The 20,389-nt window shown below is 39.0% G+C and overlaps 1 protein-coding gene across 2 annotated transcripts in view; it reads right to left on the minus strand.

Moving 5' to 3' along the window:
- Positions 1-20,389, minus strand: part of AFAP1 (actin filament associated protein 1) — a gene marked incomplete at its 3' end in the record, with an annotated part of 61,485 nt that overhangs the window by 23,402 nt on the left and 17,694 nt on the right. For both annotated transcript variants that reach the window (XM_081999293.1, XM_081999292.1), the window contains exons 3-7: positions 20,028-20,136; positions 15,245-15,456; positions 12,064-12,243; positions 2,733-2,825; positions 999-1,083 (exon numbers count right to left, since the gene is read on the minus strand). In XM_081999293.1, coding sequence (XP_081855419.1) covers positions 999-1,083; positions 2,733-2,825; positions 12,064-12,243; positions 15,245-15,456; positions 20,028-20,136 — 679 coding nt within the window. The remainder of the gene's footprint in view (positions 1-998; positions 1,084-2,732; positions 2,826-12,063; positions 12,244-15,244; positions 15,457-20,027; positions 20,137-20,389) is intronic.

The raw sequence follows: 20,389 nt of genomic DNA on the forward strand, positions 1-20,389 counted from the left end.
ACTTCTAGAAACCACAAAACCTGATGTTGTTCTATACTGTTGGGTATGTCAGACATCTGTATAGTCAGGAAATGTTGGAAAATGACCCAGGGAGAAGATAAAGGAAATGAGTCAAAAAGGCGAGACAGCACTGGCACCAAGGCCAGTATTGACATTGTGCTCACTGCAGCTCACATTACCCTTCAGCTTGACAGCTGCAGAAAAATGTCTTACCTAAACGATAGCATTGCTATCGTTTGTATGGCAAGTTAACAAAGTCACAGAATTTCTTGCAATTTGGGGAGCAGAGAGGGAGTACGGAAGAGAGCATAGGGGTTGAGTTTTTTAGATATAACTCAGGCAAAATATCCTCCGGGTTTGGGGTGTGCCTCTGTTAGATTATAAGGACTACAAAACATGCATGGCTCCAAAATAGCATATGTAAAATTACATACATATATCACAAACCCACTGATACTACATGATTATATAAATTTTCATATGTTAATACAAATAATCATACATAACAGTTTATATATCTATGTATCTGTGTATATATATGTGTACATACATATATATATAATATAGTCATGGTTCTTTTCTTCTAGTATTCAATGATAGCTTTTTTGTTTAGAAGCTATACACCCACTACTTATGTTGTCTCTATACAATTATAGTTATTAAAAGCAACTGTTAGTTGCCTATAGTGGTTGCCCAAGCTCTAAAAAACTTAACTTTTGAACACATAAAGGCCAAGTCAAAATTTCTATATTCTGTTTCCTTATACTAATTACATTGACTTTACCTTCACAATGGCAATAGCAAATGCCTTCTGTTACTACAAAATTTTAAGGATTCACTCTTGACATAATTCAGCTTTCAAGTTAAACTGAATCCTAATAAAAAATTCAAAAAGTTTACTATCTATTTTTAAAAGATAAAAGCCAGGTATTTCACTACCTATCACTTCCTATATGCACATACTATTTACACCAAGCGTCTCTGGATCTGAGACATACCTTGTTCTTTCCCGTTGCACACGGTCATGATGCCATTTTCCACGGTACCCTCCCCATCTGAGCTTGGCCTCTCAGACGACAACTTCTGCACGGACAAAGAGAATAGTCAACATACAGTGTTGGCACTTGCGCCAAATGAAGTGTCACATGTCAATTTAGAAGTATGCTTACTGTGAAATAAAACACATTTCAAGCTCTCATCCACTTAGAAGACAAATAGAAGATCGTAAAAATTTCAGTTTTAGAGGGTTTTTTTTTCACATTGCCATATAGGCTTTAGAAAAGCAGAGAAACCACAAAATAGGTCTATATGTGAAAGTACAGTCAAAACAGTGAAATACAATACCTTTTATTACACAACATATTTTTAATTAATTTATAGACTCTAAATGTTGCTCTTTATTAATCTGCTAAGCAATGAACAATTACATAGATCAGATAAGCAAAATTTAAAAATTATTTCTTTAAAAAATGCTTCACATATGCATTTACAATTATAACTTGTCAGAAAATAGTGCATTCCTACATGGTGCTTCAGTACTTTCAATATCCACAAAAAAGAGGCTTTTGAAATAAATTTTTAGCTTCAATTACTCTGTAATGGTTGCACAACAAGACATAGGATGATGCGGTAAAGAGCTTATGCTGGCACAGTTTTGGTTACTGTGGCATGTAAGCATGTTACTCATGAGTGGTGAAGTCATGAAGAAGATGTACAGATTATCACAAAAACAAATTAATGAGAAGTTTTGCTACCCTTTTTTATGGCATGCAGTTTAGAAAATAACTATTTTATGACACTTTCAGTTACTTTGCTAATACTCTGCAGATGTGTGCAAGCATGCAAACACACAGCTTTTGCCTGGTGAAATCAGGACGCTTTGCTCTTACTATCCCAGGTGCAATGCACTGCTGACTGTAGCATCCTTCTATCGTGGGGGTAGAACTTGCCATCAGGAATTTGGTGACGAAACCTTTGTCAGTGGGAGTTTCAAGCAGGGTCTGCAGAGGGGTCTGCTCACATGGATGCCTTAACAGAGCAGGGGCTTAAATCGGTGCTGGTAATGTACTGATAGTTCAGTGCAGGGCTGTTCTCCTTCCTAATTCTTGCTCTCATATCCTGCTGAGTCAAGGCAGCAGAGACAACCACATGTGAATAGCCAAGTTTCTGTGTTGAGGCACGAATGCTTGAAAGGGTCTGCCAAAACAGTGACCTCAGCATGCCCGGGGAGCTTTTCAAGAACTAAATTCTCAAAAATAAAAGACTTTCCCTTAAAGCTTTTTTATGACATTCATCTATTCTTCCCTGAGACCCTGCTTGCTCTTTGCACTCAACGGAGAGCGTCTCTGCATTACAGCACACATATCAGACCTGCTCAGTCTGCACCCTACATGGCTAAAGAGAAGCTGCTAATGGATACCAGCCAGTCTGCAGGTTGTTCGTGACCAAATGAAGAGACATGGCAGAAGTCTTAATTCTGTAGGATGTGTGTACATATCCAAACAAAGACAACACAGGGACTAATAGCCTAAAATAGGAGCATGAGTCAGCAAATAGCTATTGAATATTGCCCCAGAAAATGGTCTAACATGATAAAGTTAATACATGAAGTCCAGAACCTAAATTCAATTCCAGCTTTGTGGTCCGAACATCCTCTATAACGATGCAGTGTCTAGCAGTGCCTCTACAAGTAATCTCAAGGAATTTTGCATTCATAATTTTGATAACTTTACCTTTTCCAGCTCTGTCTTGTGTACTGGAGAACTAGACAACGGCCCATCAGAGTCTACTGCTCCCGTACAGTTGCTGCACACATCTTTTATAACCTTAGGACACAAGGCAAAACTTGTTAATTATTCACAAAATAGAAATCAGAGAAATTATATATGGATGTGAAGGGAGATGGGACGGAAAAATCTCACAGAATTTACTAGGCTGGCAGTTGTTAGGCAGACTGCCACTACACCAACTTCTCCACGCTGCCCCCCCGAGTCATTTCATGCACGACCTGGAGGAGACATGATGTCTAGAGGTGGAAGGTTTCAGTTTCTAGACAAGCTAAGCTCCAAGGCTCTCCTGAGTAAAGAAACCAACAGCGCTGCTGATTTCCATGTGCTAGTTTTGCAATATGAACTCAGCTGACACCACCAAGTTAATTTCATTATGATGACGAAAAAGTGGGATTAGATCCAAGGTCCCGTATGTCAAAGGACAAGCGTTTTGCATAATACACTACCCAGCTGCTCTTTTTTTGCTATTGGAGAACTAATGAACTGCTGATCGACTTACAGTTAATACTGCGCAGTGGTTTTTGTATCATACTTGCACATTGACATAAAGATATGGGTCAAAGTAATTGTAAATGTGTTCTCGGAAATGGGAATGGTATTAAATCTGCTTGTTAAAGAAAAATCCAGAACCGAATTCACTGAGATTTTGATAGAATTTGAAGAACTTCAAAACCTGAAACTATATAAATGTAAAAATACATGATGAGTAAAGACATTTGATGATTCCCTGTGGGCATAATTATGTTTTTTATCCCTTGTGAGATTACCACCAGCCCATTAACAGTCTGAAATTGCTTGTGCTGATGAGAAGAGGTGCTGACTGTCCATCCAGACCCATGCCAAGGTGGTGCTGAGATCAACACAGGTGATTACAGCCATGCAGCCATGCAAGGACAGCAAAGCCAAGGGAGCTAAGAAAGAAAGGCATCCTACTCTGCTGGAAGCATTACCGCTAGACATGCAAACTTTCTCCATCACATGTACATGTGTGTGTTTACATATCCAGCTCCTCCCTTCACACTGTTTACAGCAAGCCTGGCTGGCAGAGAAGAGGATCTGACTTGAGAACTTCCAGTTCCAGGGAAAACAGCAATTAGCTAACTGTCAAAATTCAGATTTCTTTAAAGAAGAGGAAAAGCAAAACAGCAAACAACATCTTTTCAGTTTTGAACGGAACAATTTTGATGCCAAAACCATTAAAGAGCTCAAGATAGCACCAAACAGTCCTTAACCAGCACTGAAGTTCCCTTTAAGGGTGAAGCTAAACAAATCAAATGTTTATGGGCTTACCAAGACCCTATTGCTACAACTCATGAGCACATCATAAATTACAGGCACTATAGGCCATAAAGAAAGAAAGAGCACCAGCCCTATTTTACAGATGGAGAACTTGGGAAGAAAAGAAAGATCAAATCACTCACTCAATGTCACATTAAAAAAATCTAAGCAGAGCAGGGAAATGAACCTACACTTCTATTTCTGACCTAGTATCTTAAAACAGTTCAGCATACTTTCTTGACTGTCTGAACTTCTCTATAACTTGTCTCAGAAACATAAGCACAATATTTCATAGCACTTGGCATCCTTTGTAACAGAAGATTTAGAGATACATATGTTGCACAGCACCTCAGAGTTAAACATAGACCTAAATTCCCCAAAATCGTAAGAATATCTTTATGCATGTTATTTTATTTTCAGTTGCTGGTCCTCAGTATGGTGTAAATACACTGCTGTTTTCTTCCTCGAGAAATGTGATCGTACAGTTTCTGGGAACATTCATTTCTGTCTCCTGCCTGACCCTGATTCAATGGCTCATGTTTTCAGCATCTGCTCACACCACACAGTTAGTTAATTTTGGCAAAGGCAGATAGTAATGGGAGTTACAGACAGAACAGAGGGAAATGATTTGGCAGCACTAACTGAATAGTATGTGCAAAGTCATGCACTCCAGTAAATCCGGTTCTTATCATACCTCACATATTTAAGGAGAAGCTAAAGTGTTTAATTGGGTGGTAATTAAATTTTGATTAAAAAAATGACACACTGTCAAATGGAAGTTCATGGCAAGATCTGAAGTAAATGCATATTCAAGGATCCAGCACTTCATTTGGGTTCAAGGGGTTCACAGGCAAAGACTTGCTCATCACCTTCTATGTGCAATATAATTGTGTTTGATGCACAGCATAAAACTCATACTTCTACAGCTCATCAGGATGAAATGCCTTTAATATATGCTTGGATTCACTCTCTATAACTACATTTGCAGACAGCTGCCATTATAAATGTGGTTTTCACATGCTTATAGCTTTAACTCAAAATTTAAGGATAAAACATTCCACCAGTGTTGCCAACTTGCATAATTTCAATCACAAGACTCGGCATTTTTGTCAGTTTTTTCTATGGAGTCTCCTGGAGTCATATGAAAACAAAAGATCACTATTTTCATTAAAAAACAGTTGTGAGCGAGAGTGGGGAAAGGGTGTCAGCAAACTTTTATCCATTGCAATGAAATGTGTGAAAATATGAATAAATGTATCTCAGTGGCTCCAAAACTTGAAAGAAAATAAAAGGAATCCCCAAATGTGTTATTTTTAATAAAATGGCATAATCTGGAAGGCTGTACGGAGAATACTTTGTAATGGTGCATACTCCATTAATAGTTTAATTTTCCCACACATTAGAAAAAGGAAATAATTCTCTTTTTCTCACCACAAATGCCTTTGTACATTACATATACACACAACACAGGGTGATTTGTCAGGAAAATCAAACTGAGATCATAAACAGACTATATATTAAAATATTTAAAATATATAAGCAAATGTAGTCAGAAAACTGAAGACCTTTCATTTCTTTGGATAGCCTCAAAACTAAATACATTTAAAATAATCTTCTGTTACTCCACTGCAGAATTTTAAATACCACGATTACCATTACAATGTTACAATTAGTAGACTTCAGAACTGCCTCTTTCAAATGCAGACCTGGAAAAAACTTGTGCAGTCTGAACTATATTATTATTCCTTATTTATGTCATAAAAACGTCTTGAATCCCCAGCTGGATCAGGATATACACCAGTGTATCACATTGACTGCAGTGACATGAGGAATAGAGGGGAAATATTTGCAGGTACAAAGCTGGAAAGATTCCCTGCCCCAAGCCATTGACAGTGACGGGTGAAGTCACTGGAATTTCTGCCACGTGGTGTGTCTGGAATATTTCTCTCTTTAAAAGTATCTTACTACAAAACCACTAGCATTTACTATAAAACCTTCATACCTGCCATCACCTACAAATTTCTATAGGTATTATATCTTGTTTTAAATAACACAACACAACTGGAGGCAAAATACTTACCCTACATGCAAAGTCAGAAGAATCAAATTAGGCTTTTCCAGCTACCTTCAAAGATCCGGATGAAAAGCACAGGCAGTAAAAGCAGAAACCCAGCTGCTTGCCAGCCAGACCCTGCTGCACAGGAACCCAACAAATTCTGAATAGAAGTACTAAATTTGTAGCTGGTTCCTTGTAGTTGACCACTTTGGGACCCGATAAGGAATAAGACTGAGTCTTCCTGCATTTGAGGAGCTTGCAGACCTCTCTCTGGGTGGATACCATGGGACAGGCTCAGGCTACAGGCTGTGATCACCACAGGGATGTGAATACAGCATCTTGTCTCATCCCACGTTTTCGTGAAACTCACAGGAGAAGCTCACACTTTTAATATGATCGAGTTCAAAAGTGATTAGGGAGCAAGCTGATAGCCTGACTTCTCTATATAACCTTCTTACTTCACTTCTGTTTGTAACCAGGCTAGAAATGCATCCAGCCAACCCACCCCCTCAGCCCCATCTACCCATGTGTTTCGCAAATACAAGAATTGCTAAAAATGGGACGGGCTGAATCGCGCGCCTCTTGTCTTTGCTGCTTGACTCTGAAGACAGGAACATGGTAAAGCTGAGATCTGCTTGTGCACAACACAGCAGAGGGAAAAGGGGTTGGCTCCAGATGCAACTCAGTATTTCTCATTCCTGAAACACTCCTTTTTTCAGTGCTGGAGGAGTACTGACTTTCTGGGACTCTTCATCATTTTGGCATGACTAAATTCTCATTTTCTCTCTCTTTTGGACCCCTACGCACTACGTACATTAGCATCAATCTCCTCCTTCTTAAGCGAGCACCAAAACTCTCTTTTAGCATTTTGCAGAGAAGAAATGCCCCACGGAGTTTACCTAGATAAATTAGAGGAAAAGCAGAAATTATTCACATCATAGCCTATGCCTTAAGTCTGAAAAAGAAACCCCCTTTACTTTCTGTACTGGAAAACATCGTTCTCAAGCATCCCCTAGCCTGACAACATTCATCTTTCTGCCTTATCGCCATTTGTCTGAACAAAGCCGGGATGAGATTTTAGCAGACTGGCAGCCAGCAAGCCTATCTGTAGTGCCTGTATATCCCCTTAAAAATCCTTTTCTGACATACTCAACCGAGACAAGCCCTGTATCCTGTCCCCTGCGTTATTACCATGAAGTCTACCGCCATATGTGGCCGCTGGATCGGGCAGAGCCCAGGGAAGGAGGCGCTGGGTGGCTGGGGAGGGCGGCTGGAGGTTCCCCGTGCAAGGGGAGCTGCACCCCCGGCCCAGGCGCTGCAGAGGTGCAGGCCGCACTTTAGGCTGTTGAGCTAAGCCACGTATGATTTAACTAATTTTCCATCCAAAGCTCCAAGTAAGACGGGGGAATACTATCTAGTGGTGAAAGCAGGGGACCAAGTCTCAGCCCTCCTCGGTTCTGCTCTCAGGCCTGCTACAGCTTATGTTTGTGATTTTAGCCAGGAATGTATAGAAAACTTCTCCCTGAGAAAACAAGCAAATAGGATGTTTATGGTTCTGTGTTCACTGGTGTTTTTTTTTAAAATTTACACATGCATCTGCTTCTTTCAAGTAACGTATTGTTTTCTGCGGTGCCGGTCACACAGACGCGCTCCGGTTAGCAGCCAAGATGGAGTCCTCCGGCTCCGTCCGAGCGTGCTGGCAGCAGCCCCGCAGGCCGCTCAGAGGCCTCCCACGCAGCTCAGTCTGTCGCGTCTCCAGAACATGCCCTCAATAGCTCTTCTGCAAACATGCTGACCTTGCCGTGCTTTGAACCGAGGTATCTAAAACCCTCTCTTTGAGACAACCGGCCTGTAAGGCGTGGGAGGTTTAATTTGGTTTGCAAAACCTTCACTGCTGGTGACGATGAGCAGTGGAGAAAGAATCCAGCCCGACTGTCTTGGGACACAGTATGTTCCTGAAGTTCCTCATAAACGCTATATGGAAACCACCTATACTTAGTACGCATCCCCAAATGCACTTTTTCCAGTCCGTTTTAAGGCATGATCATTCGGCACTTGACTCAGCTACAAAATGGAGATAATAACCTCTTTGGGGAACATTACTTAAGCCAAGAAAGTAATGTTTGAAGTGTTCTGAGATCTCTAGCTGGAAATTCCCATAGAAAGTAAAACCAGCCACACGGTGTTTACAGTTACAAGCTCAGTTTTGTGCTGATTTAAACAAGTAAAAGAAGAGCTCTGTCAGTAGTTTATTCTTCAGTAAAACTCAGTCCACATTAAGACAGAAGCCCAGAAGTTACTCAGCTCAGGGCAGTAAAAAAAAAAAAGATGTTTACATTATTAAAGACAACATGCAATTGTCAGAAATGGAAAGTGGGTAGGACAACCGGATTAACTGCCCTACAAAGAGTGTTGCAGGGTCTTCGGATGACTGGATACAGTCACAACCTTGATTTTCTTCTCTCTTCAGGCAAAAGACCCCTCTTATTACAAGAAGTTCAGAACTGACTGAGCATTGTCAAAATGACAGATGCAGGTACGTCTGCTTGTGCTTGAAACATTCACTGCTCAATTACAGACCCTCAGCTGAAGAGACTGCTGCAAAATGGCTGTACACCGTAAAATGAAGAAAAGTTATCAAAGGGTATATAACATTAGGGAAAAATGAAAATCAAGGCCAGTACTCCAAAATGATAAATTAACTCTCATGCATAATAAATCAGAAACACATTTTTGCAGGAGACAATGCTAAGAAGAAGAGAAGACCTTGGGGCCGGACATGATGACAATTTCCTTCTTCTATCGGGTCTTCTACAGAAAGCTACTTCAGAACTTAATTTCTATGGCATCCATGTATTTTTAATATTAAGAGCAGTTTTCTGTGGCCTAGTTTGCAGGTCTTGCACACAGAACACATTCATCTGTATGAATGAAGTCACTAAACAAGCATCTTCTTGTAATGTCATGTTCTTAGTAGTCCTCTCATTTTTAATGTAGCATTTCCCAGGGATGCTGACAAATAAGTTTAGTTTCACCAGTCTGTTGGATGCGGAGACAAACAAGCAGATTTAAGAACTTACTTGACCACAAATGCACAAAAGCGCACACAGATGCACATATACTGAAGCGCACATGGAAAAAGCTCATTTTTGGGTCAGAGTGTGTAACAGCACACATTTTTTCGTGTACATTTTTGTGGGAACGTTTTAGGACTCAAGTCTGGAAAATTCCACCACTTTATGTTGCCCACCATATTACTGCTATGATCTCAGCTCTAGCCTGAATTTATACTAGTTATGCTCCTTGCTCTGAAATCTTGACAGCCTCTTTGGTGACATCATCTATCTTTTTTTCATCAGGCATTTGTTAGCTGGTAAAACTGAAACCCCCTTTGTGGTTTCCAGTCTAGACTTCAATTTGCACTAGGTTTATCAGCTGGGCTTTTTTGGTGTCATCTTTAGAAAAAAAGTCTAAAATATTCTGCATTTATTTCACACTTGTCTTCCGTTAGATATTTTAAAATTGTTTGCTTAAGTAAATGTATTTTATACACATTACATCTGACTTTAAAAGAAATCAGCTGATTCAGCTTTCATGGGAAAATCTAGCCTCCAAAGCCATTTTGAGCTTTTCGGGTTCAAGAGTAAAGCTTTAATTTGACACTTACATATGAATTCATGAGAACCCGTTGTTTCTAAGTGATAACCTGGCTCCGCTGGCATGCATTGGTACAGTATCTTTGACAGAGAAGGCATCTTATGATTTAAAAATGTGGTTGCAGAGACCTTTCTCATTGTCAGTCTCTGAATCTGCCCATTTTTTTAATTACAGAAATCACAGGTAGGTGACAGAGCGCTGGAGAGGACGCTGACCCTCTGAGTGACAGGCAGGGAAAGCTCAAAGCACTTCTCCCAAGAAAAAGCATGATCTCTTTCTGAGCACAGGAACTTCCTACACAAAGCCACACATGATTTTCAGAAGCTCATTTTAAGTAAGGCTTGAATGAGCAAAAAATAATTGTTTTAATAATAATTAAAAACACCTTAAATTTTGCTACATTTTTAAAAATACAAAAACCAATGTTTTTTTCTCAAAAAGCTATTCTTCTTGAAAACATTGGAGCTGTTGCAAGAGCTGCACAGACCATTTTTGTTTAGGTGTTGGATAGGCAATTTGTACCACACAAAACAGAGTGCTGCTGCAGCCCTGAGGACACGGAAGTTGAGCTTTGCAGCATGAAGGAACTAAGTAAAGTGCTCTCAGACAGTTTCCAAATGTTTGCAGATAACATGCTCTCCGGCCATTCACCCTCATCACACACAACTTTGTTAAGATGCAACTGTACAATTTTTAAATTTTTTTTTAAGTAGCAGGAATGGACCTGGGATATAGAAAAAATCTAGCACTGCTCTGTCCACCTGTGTGGGAAATGCTTTATGTACAACTTGAAAGAGAAAGAAAACAATTTTTATGAAGGGAATTCTGATAAATGCCCTTGAATTCAGCATTACTAAACCCAAGTTTAGGACAACACAGGAAATAATGGTGCCATTACTATGATCTAATTCCAGCAGAATTCCCTTGGAAAAGAATATGATTTATGAATTTTTTTTCATTCCAATCAGTGTTCTTGAAACTCTAGGTGAGTTAGTGGGACACTTGGATGATGCTAGACTTTAAAACTTAAAACAAGATACTGATGTTAGAAGAAGCCTAACAACTACATAGCTGTGATTAGTTTCTATTAGAAAGACAGTAGAGAGTGCATTTTCTAAGCTAAGATGCAAACTCGCAGTCAAAACCACACACACACACAAACCGCAAACCCCCAAAAGGTATATTCAAATATTGCAAAATAGGAAATTGCAGATTAATTTTCCATTTAGTAAACTAGCCCACAGCAGAACTCATACTTCTTAAGCTGCATTTTATGTCTCCCTCTTCTGCAGCAAACCTATCTGCCACCAGGAAATTCCTACATGTTTAATTCGATTGTATTTGGAAAAATACAACTTATTCTTAGAAAAGTTAAGTACCATATAAGGTTAGATCAGAGCACAGCACAGAGAATGCCTGATGAGTCTTACGCATTCAGACTTTTACATGCATTTAAAAGGCTGGATTTCAAAGTCTTAAAACAAGCTACTGAAACTGCAGTGATGGTTTCCCACACTATTTCACTGACCTCCACAGTCGAGACTGGCGAAGTCCAATATAAATACTAGTACTCTGGTTAGGATCTAAAACTGCAACTCTTGTGTTGGGATTTTCCACATTTGCAGACACTGAACAGAGAGGAGTGGAAGATGACAAAATCCTTTCCTGACTTTCTCAGAAGTCTGCGTTCCCAGAACAAACCATAACAGATGATATCCTGCTAAACCTTGAGTTAACATCAGGAAGCTGAAGGATTTTTCTCCATCCAGAGCAATTCAAACAGGTCTCTCCTGAGAGATCCTTCTTTTTAACAAGGATGCGGTGATGTTGGTATGCCCAGTTTTTGCAGGGTAGCCTATGGCAGTTATGCATATATACCACTCCAAAAAGCAACCTGGGAGCCAGCATCCTCCACCTTAGGGAATTTGAACCTTCAGCTCACTACCAGCGTGCCCTAAACCACCAAAGCTTTCTGGAAAACGAGCTGAAGATCAAAATGGAAGGGAATTTGCCACCTCTCCTCTTGGTACCAGATTATTGTGCAATTAGCAGCGAAAACCATATGCAGCAGCAGCTGTGTAATACTGAGCTGGTGGTTGCCCACTGAGTTGCTTCAGGACCTGAACACTAAGTCTGTATTTCTGCAGTCCCAAATTAGATGGGATTTAAGTGGTCTGGATTTGCTTGACTGCTACCGTCTGTACCTGTTTTTAAACAGCAACTGAACAGGCAATGGGAGCGTTCTGTGAATGGAAAAGCTCCTGGTCAGAAATCCCCACTTACCTTTAGCCACTGTTCTGCCTGCTCTTTGCTCTGTACTGCCAGGACCAGGGCATCTGCTCCTTGGTGTGCGATTTTCAGCTCATGCTTCTTCTTTTTGCTGTCTTTGGGAATGTATGTGATACTGCAGTCATTCAGGAGCAGCTCCATCTGGGGCTGCTGGTCCTTGGAACTTTTGTAACACTAAATAAATGTAAGGAAAGTTCAAAAGTTAGATATCACCTCTCTGAACCCTGGGGGAAAGCTGTTGTTATACAGAAATGCTGTTTTTTAATTTTTAATATTTTTCACGCACCCCTTTACCACATACCACAGAGTTCAGTCAACGCCAACTTTGCATTTCTCCTCCTCCCCACCTCTGTAAAGCAAAATTACTTCCAGACTGACATTAATAGACATCTTTTATTGCAAGACAGGTACAACATATGCAGAGCATTAAGCGTCTCTGTGTTATCCTTATGACTCAACTTTGACCTTGATCAGGTAGGAAGAGGGTGATTTAGGATATCTATTCACATGTAGCAGCAGAATAAACTTGTACAGTGTTGTACTTGTACTTTGCTTACCTTGCCCTGCAGCAACAGCCCGGCGTGTCAAGGCAAACCTACACCAGTGCCTATGCACTGCACATCCCCTATTCAGCTGTTCTTTTTCTTGAGATAAGCAAAAAAATTGTCTCACTGTGGAAAGGGGACAAAGTTGCAGTACAGTAACTTTTTTAGGCAATTCAGTTTAATCAGTCACTGCACAAAACCACATAAATCTCCAATATTGGTTTATTTTGTAAGCCCCTGGATAAAACTTTATGATTTACCCGATGTTTTTTTCCCTCAGTAGTAAGTGCTGTCAATGAACAGCCATTTCATGCTGGATGACTGATGACCTGCTCTATGTTTAAATTGGTGATCTAAAGATTAATGGTTTCATGTTACATCACTTGTCCTACAGACCTAGTCCCTATTCCTGTCTTCTAACACACCATTATAGTTGGGGTTCATCAAGCTGTCATAGAGTGCCAGACCACAGAACAATGTTTAATTGTGTACATGAATGTCCAGTTATTTTATATCCTTACGTAAATTGGGCTTTTACTCATACAAATAAGCACAAAGGCTAAAAAAGGCATCTGATAATAGAGAAGACTAATTAGTATATGCATATGTAGAATAGTTGAGTATAAACGTGAACAGAGAAAAGCACAATAACTTTTGCATGTCTGCAGCAGCACTCATGTCATGATGCAACTGTCAGGAAGGCAGTAGCTGTTAAAAGTATGTTACAATCACTACAACTTAGGCTGAGCAAATACAGCTACTCTCAAACAGCCTCTGCAAATCACTCATAATCCTCCTTCCCTCTTCAAAGCGCACTAACTCAAAGTTTCTCTAGCTTGCTCACAGATTTTAAGTTTGTAACACTAAAAAAATACTGGTTTCAAGCTATGAAATCTTGAAAACATACATTAGTCACTTTAAGAAGCAATAAACAGCATGTAATTCCCTTTCTATTAATTTAAATATTTTACTTATCATTATACATTACTAAAACTGAAGTATTTATATATTAAAGGACTTAAGTGAAAAACAATTCCCTACTAAAAGTTATTTCTAATGTCTTGTGCTAATTAAAATATTTTGGTTTTATGATGACAGCTGCATTTATAACACAAGCAATTACTAATCCCTAAGAACATATATTTGTTTTACTTGCATATCTCATAAGTTAAATGTCTAAGTCCTCCTTCAAACAATAAACCAATCTTGTGTAACTTGGTCATTAGACTCCTATTGTGATTTTTGTTTTCTTAATCCCCTCTACTGAATTACTGAAAGTCAATCCCTATAAGGAAAAAAGACCACACATGTGGCTAAAAGAAATGAAAATAGAAAAAATAACATATTTCTCTACAGAACAACAAACATAATTGTAGAAGAAATATTGTGTGACTTCAGAGAAAATCTGTTTTTTCCCCTCCTCCTTTCTTTTCTTCAAGCTGTTATCAGATGGTCCTGAAATTTGATATGATCCTGGTATATGGTGATAAAAATGTGGACTAAGCATAATGGCATTACCACAATATAATACAAGCCGAATCAGAATCAACATTCTTTTCGACACTCTATATAGAGGAGGATAGAAAAATTAAATCCTCAGTAACCACTAAAAACTGGCAAATGAATTCCAGCTATATTTTCAGAAACCTCTTACCCAGATACCTCTATTTCATATCCTGTTATTTCCTATACCACCACAAGCCTAAATGTACTTGAAAAGTGAACAGATCTAAGCTATGTTGTAAAAGTGTAGAATAATGAGGTTCTACAGAAAATGTTCTATCACCTGTTAATCAGCTTTGTACCTTTGGGATATTGCAGTAATTATGTGTTACATAATCAGTTACAACTGTTGGAAGCACCAGACAGGAAGACAGGGAGTGCATAAGACCCCGACTTATTTATTACTGTAAGCATTAGGTCGCTTATAATGACACAGAAGTGAGTGTTTCTCTCAGTTAGGCTCTCTTTTCAGAAAATAAAAGGACATCTATGAGCAGATAATTTACTAACTTCTGGAATCTTTTGCTGGTGCCTCCAATCAGAAACATAACAGATATGCTTAAAGAACAAATATATCCACTTGTTTCTTTCCTTTCTATAATGCAGCTGTGCATCATGTGAATACTGCATCTATAATTACCACAGAACAGATGGCAAAGGTTTAGTTTAAAGTGTATACTTTACCATGGCGTATGCTGCCAAGTGAATTTGCAGTCTAACAAGGGACTTTTCTCTCCAGTGGTCTGATCCAACAGTTCATACACAATGCTCCCTATGAGATTTTTGGTCCGCAGGGAATGAAAGATTGGATTTAACAGTTTCAGCAGGTTTTTTTCCAAATGAAATATGTTAGAAGCTAATGGGCCAGACTTTCTTTCCAATATCAGGGAACTGCCTGGGTTTAAGTTTAAGTGCAATAAAAATCAAAGTTCTAAGTGGCTAAATGATACACTTAGAATTTCAGTGCTTCTCTGCTTCTTGGGTAAATCATGACCAAACACTTTCGTAAGGTTACTGTAGACTTGGCCACTGTTTGCAGAACATATTGCAAAACGAGATTCCTGTAAAAATAAATACACCATCTGAAAAGTACAAAGAAAATATAGATAGATAAAAATAAAAATTACCAGTAGTTTGTTTTCTTTGATAACACACAGTAGTTTCGTCCATTGTCCAAATCGTTTCTTTCTAAGGAGGAAGGCACAGATTTTGGCATCCTTCACCAGATCCATAGAGGCCTCCTCGGAAGGCCACTGATGTCTCATTTTCTTCCCCTTTCCATCCTCCTCCTCTTCATCATAGGATTCGTAAGAGCTGCTCATAGCATCTGAGTCATAATCTTTAAGAAAAGCATACAAGTGCCAAGTTAAAACATTTACCAATGAAGCATACTGAAATAACTGAAAATCTCAACAGGGTTCATTTTAAGTTAAGGCTTTTGAAAGTCAGCCATGAACAAATTACTGTTTCAATTCTTAGTAATAACAATATATTAAATTAGTTGAATAAGAGATGCTGGGCCATTATGAAATTTTATAGAAGACCCATACTGATACCTTGGGAGTTTTCACTGAAAGAATGAGCTGGGAATAAATACTTTGAATTTTAGGAGTTTTTTTATCATCTTCAAAATATTACTTAGCAGACACCTTCATCTTTTGTAATTCTTTTACAAACATCTTCATCTTGCCCTATTGCATAATGCAAAATGTAGGCACAGAAATGTCAATATTAGTACAGAATATTAAGAAACAAACATGGAATATGACAAAGGTCACAAGAGTAAATTATGGGGCACTATCTATCTATCTATCATAACATTTCACACAATTGCCAAATACAGCACCTGCACTGCTACAATTAACGTTGAATAGACAATGCTGTTCCTTGAACTGTGGACTCTGCTGGAGTTAAAGGCATGCTGCAAAAAACATCTTGTTAAGTTAGCCTAAATAGTTCAATCCGGCTCTAAGTTTGGTGATATAATGGCAAGATTCCTTTTTAATTAAACAATTTTTCATTTTCAACAATGCAATCAGCTCTAGCAATCCCTTCAACTACAGAACCCTCTTTTTCACCATACACACTTATTTGTTCAAGTGGGCATATAAGTAAAGGTCCTCAGATAATAACACCTGAAGGCATGCCTGTTATCCACTGGCACATGCTCCCATGAAGGATACTTGATTGCAGTTATTTTCAATAGCTGAAAGCTCATCCAAACATCTCAAGTAGACTTTGATATATTTTAGGCCAGAAGGTGGAAGAAAAATCTCTCACTTGCTTTAGCTAGGGAGTTAGGACACAGCTGGGATGTAGGAAGGAGACATGGGACAACTGGGAAAGGGACAAGAGAGTGGATTGCTGGAAAGCTCATTCTAAATCAGTTCCTCCCTACATGTAGAGTCAGAATGGGATATACCCAGACCTCACATCTCTAAATCAAGACTAGGTATTCTGATCCTATATGTGTTTTCACAAAAGTGTACAAAATAGTTTATCTTCATTCCAAAGTAAAATGAAAATAAAATTTCAAGTTCTTGAAACTTTTTTTTAATTTAATTGAATTGCCATCTTCTGGTCAATTCTGCTATGGAGTGTTTGGTTTGGGGCAGCTCTGTACAGGCAAGTGGTAAAAGCCTCAGATGATTAATTAAATTAATTGTAGGAAGTGCTGATTGAGACTTCAAAGTAGAGATTGAAATTCTGCATGTTAAATACCCTACAGGTACTTCCTGCGTGGCTCACAAGCAGTCCAAGTGCAGATTTCATGTTAGCAATACGTTGTATTATGAGCAGAGGGACTCTGCTGGCACAGCAGTTGCAGGTTCATCCAATTCTCTGTTCACAGGAGGACAAAAGCCAACAGGAGTTTCTGAGGCTGACATTTCTGGACTCCCATCCTCAAGCAGTCTAAGGGGATCTCTGGGGACCTGTTGCCATATCCTGCCCATTAACTACTCTCCATGTTTCTCTTCTCCTTGGGTTGTGGGACTCTTGGCCAGAAGAGTTTGCTGTGTGACTCACGCCAGGAAGGATGACTACCCTGGAGTACTCATATCATCTGGGCTCAAACCTTTGCTGCTCTTTGCCACATCCCACTTCTATTCTTTGTTTCTCCAAACTGCTGTATCATGACTAAACAAGGCTTTCAGGCTCTGGACGCAAACTAGCTTCTGTTCACCTTGTAAAGTGGCTGTTTTAATGTAAATAGCATAGGCAGTCTACTACCCATCCATAACAGCTTTAGCAGACATTCAGAAAGATATGCTGAGAAATCCAGCATGTACATATAATTTCCAAGGGTTTGGAAGCAGTATTACTTCCAACTAATATTCACTGTGAACTGATTCTGGGAAGCAGCAAACGTCGTATTAAAAATGCTAAATTGTAGAAGCAAACTGTGTGAAGGTAAGTTGTGGAAAGGCTACTAGTAACTAAACCCTGTCGTCTCTTATTGTCTCATCGCAACGGGTAATGAAACAGGCTTGACAGTAACCTATGGGTAAGATCTGAAAACTTCTTGTGCATATATTCAAGTCAACACACTCTTTGGGTCTGAGAGTGGGGAAGGGAGAGAAGGTGAGAGAAGGGAGAGAAAAACAAAATGTGTAGAAAAAGTGAAAAGTGTCTCTCTAAAATAAATTTATTTTATTAAGTCTACTCAAGTCTCAGAGATTGAGATTCACTGATACAACATGTTCCAATGCTGCTGACCTATCTTTTTCTGCATCTTCTGCATTTTCTGATTATTCTAGCCTCTTCTGACATTGGCTTTTCACACTTATCTTCATCAAAATTTTCCACCATTGGAGGCTGAAAATCGCAGTGGACTTTCACATTATTTGTAATACCGTATTCCAAAGATTAGTCTGTGATAATGTAGGCATATTGTACAGACTAGTAGTTTTTAATAAAGAGAAGAAGAGTTATCAGACAAGGCATATGCAGTCTTGTTTTCATCTACATGCATCTGTTCATTTACAAACAGATTACGGGGACCTGAGGAAGTTATGGATATTTCATTTTCCTGATCTATACGCTCCAGTTTGCTTCTGCTGCTGCTGTTTGCCTTTATAGGGAGGACACATGGTATTTAAGCCTCCTTGCTATTAATGACATTACAGAAATATTCCATAGGAATATTTACTTAAAATAATGATATCTATCCCAAAAGTTGCGTAACAGTTTATTCTTGCACTTTTTATACTTTTAGCACTTCTTTGTTACGGTCTTCTCCACCTCAAACAGTCTGAACAGATAAGATTACATCTTTGGTTAATACACTGCTTTGGTGGCTTATTTTAATTATCACACACACTGGATTTAGTGGAAATTTTGCTTCAGTGGAGATATATTACTAATGGCATATTAAGTTTAAAAGCAACTTTATTACCGATGAAGAGCGGAATAGTTTTAACACAAATTAAAAGAAATGATAAGGAGTTCAGGACATAAGAAAACACAGCAAAATCACAGCAAGTGAGATGACAAGTCACACTAACAGAGATTTAAATGCCTGGAGATATATATACTCAAATTACAGAAACTTAAGGCTGACATCTTAAATATTTTTATGGATTTGGATGGTTAAGTACAATAAGAAATCAGTTTCATATTTGTCTTTTTTTTCCCTAGGCAATCCTTAGCAGTGTTATTAATATTTGTTCTATTAATATTTTTCTGCCTGAGTATGGCTTTTGTTTAATGACAAAACACAAATCAGCAGTTCACCGGATTACAGGGTGTAGCAGGACCACCCTGCAGCATTTCAAGGGAGGAAATGAAGAGAGGAGTGATTTTGCTGCTCTGCTAAGACTGTAAGTTCCTTCATGTGCTTCACAGTATACGAAACTCTTTCTTTCTTACCTTGAATTTCTTAGGTAAACTAAGATAACCTCAGTTTGTGCAGTGTACGAGTGAATAATGAATATTCTAAGGTGACTCCTACGCATGTGTTTTAAGAACAGAGATATCATTTTGTTCATTTGTTCTGGTTCAAATAATAAAAATGGCTATAAAATGGGGGAAGATATGCCTTTAATCTTTGGGCCATGGAAAATAATGATTCCTGATAAATCAGCCAAACACAAGCAAAAAATTACCTCAGCCAATAAAAAAGCAGCAAGAAGAAAAATCTTTGCAATTTTTTGGTATGCAATGTCCTGCTGACTGACCCTGCGTGAATGCTCACGGCAGTCATTTCATGGGTTCATCAGCGTGCTCTCAGCGTAGCTCCGCTTAAGCGCGTAAGTCTTTGGACGTTCTGGTGGTCAGTTAGGAGGCAGCCCTCTGCCTTTTGCACTAAACGAGCAGTCACAAAAATACTGTCATGTGCGTCAAACATGGCTTGTGGGAGCCAGTATAAGTGATTTATCCCTATTGACAATATGTCACCAGAAATGCTGCAAATCATGTCTTTTCAATAATTCCTTTTTCCTTTCTATTTGTCTACTTTAGCCAGTATTTCAGTGCAATAGAGGCACACCGGTAGATCTGCAGATCAGCACCAGTTTCTGAGACCTCCACGTTTACAGTATCGTCTGTTTAGAGGGGTTTACTCTGGACAATACTTAGCTCTGGACTCGTGGTCCAATGCCCCCACCATGTTCGTGGTTCAAAGCTGTCCAAAAGATCAGCGGCTGATTTGAACCCTCTGTCTCCAATAGTGGCTGAAACATGTTTGTGTGCACCTAACTTGAGCTGCAGGTTTAGTTTCCTCTAAAAAGGGGCCCGTTTTATGCACACCAAAACAGTTTTGCAAACCAAACCAAAGCATGGCCAGCGAGGATAACCAGAGCCGTCCCCAGATGGTCAGAGCCACAGCGCTAGTAGAGATGTAGGTGCTGAATACTAAAAAAGCTGGAATTGCCAATTGCTCAGAAACTGGTCTGGATATATGTTACTCACTGGAAGTGATGTACTCGGGAGCCTTTCCAGGACTAAGTGGCACTGCCTCTTCATAGTAGCCTTCGGGGAGGGAAGATGTTGGTAATGGTGGAGGTCCATTATCTGGTGGCTAAAGAAAGCAAAAAAGAAAGAAAAAGAAAAAGTGAATATCTATCTTTCTTGAAAAGGAAGCAGAACCTTCTTGCATGTACTCTGAGTCCTTTAGGGGTATAAACACAGTACAATCTTACTTGCCATTGTTAAGCATGGCAAAATCAAGGTAACAACTACATTAAAAGAAGTCTTTTCTACAACAGCATTGAGTAGTAAAAATGTTGAAAAGATACAGTTCTCTATTTAAGAACTAGAAACTTAAAGGGTCT

The sequence above is a fragment of the Phaethon aethereus genome, assembly GCF_964289735.1.
Source record: "Phaethon aethereus genome assembly, chromosome: 4".
Lineage (NCBI taxonomy): Eukaryota > Metazoa > Chordata > Aves > Phaethontiformes > Phaethontidae > Phaethon > Phaethon aethereus.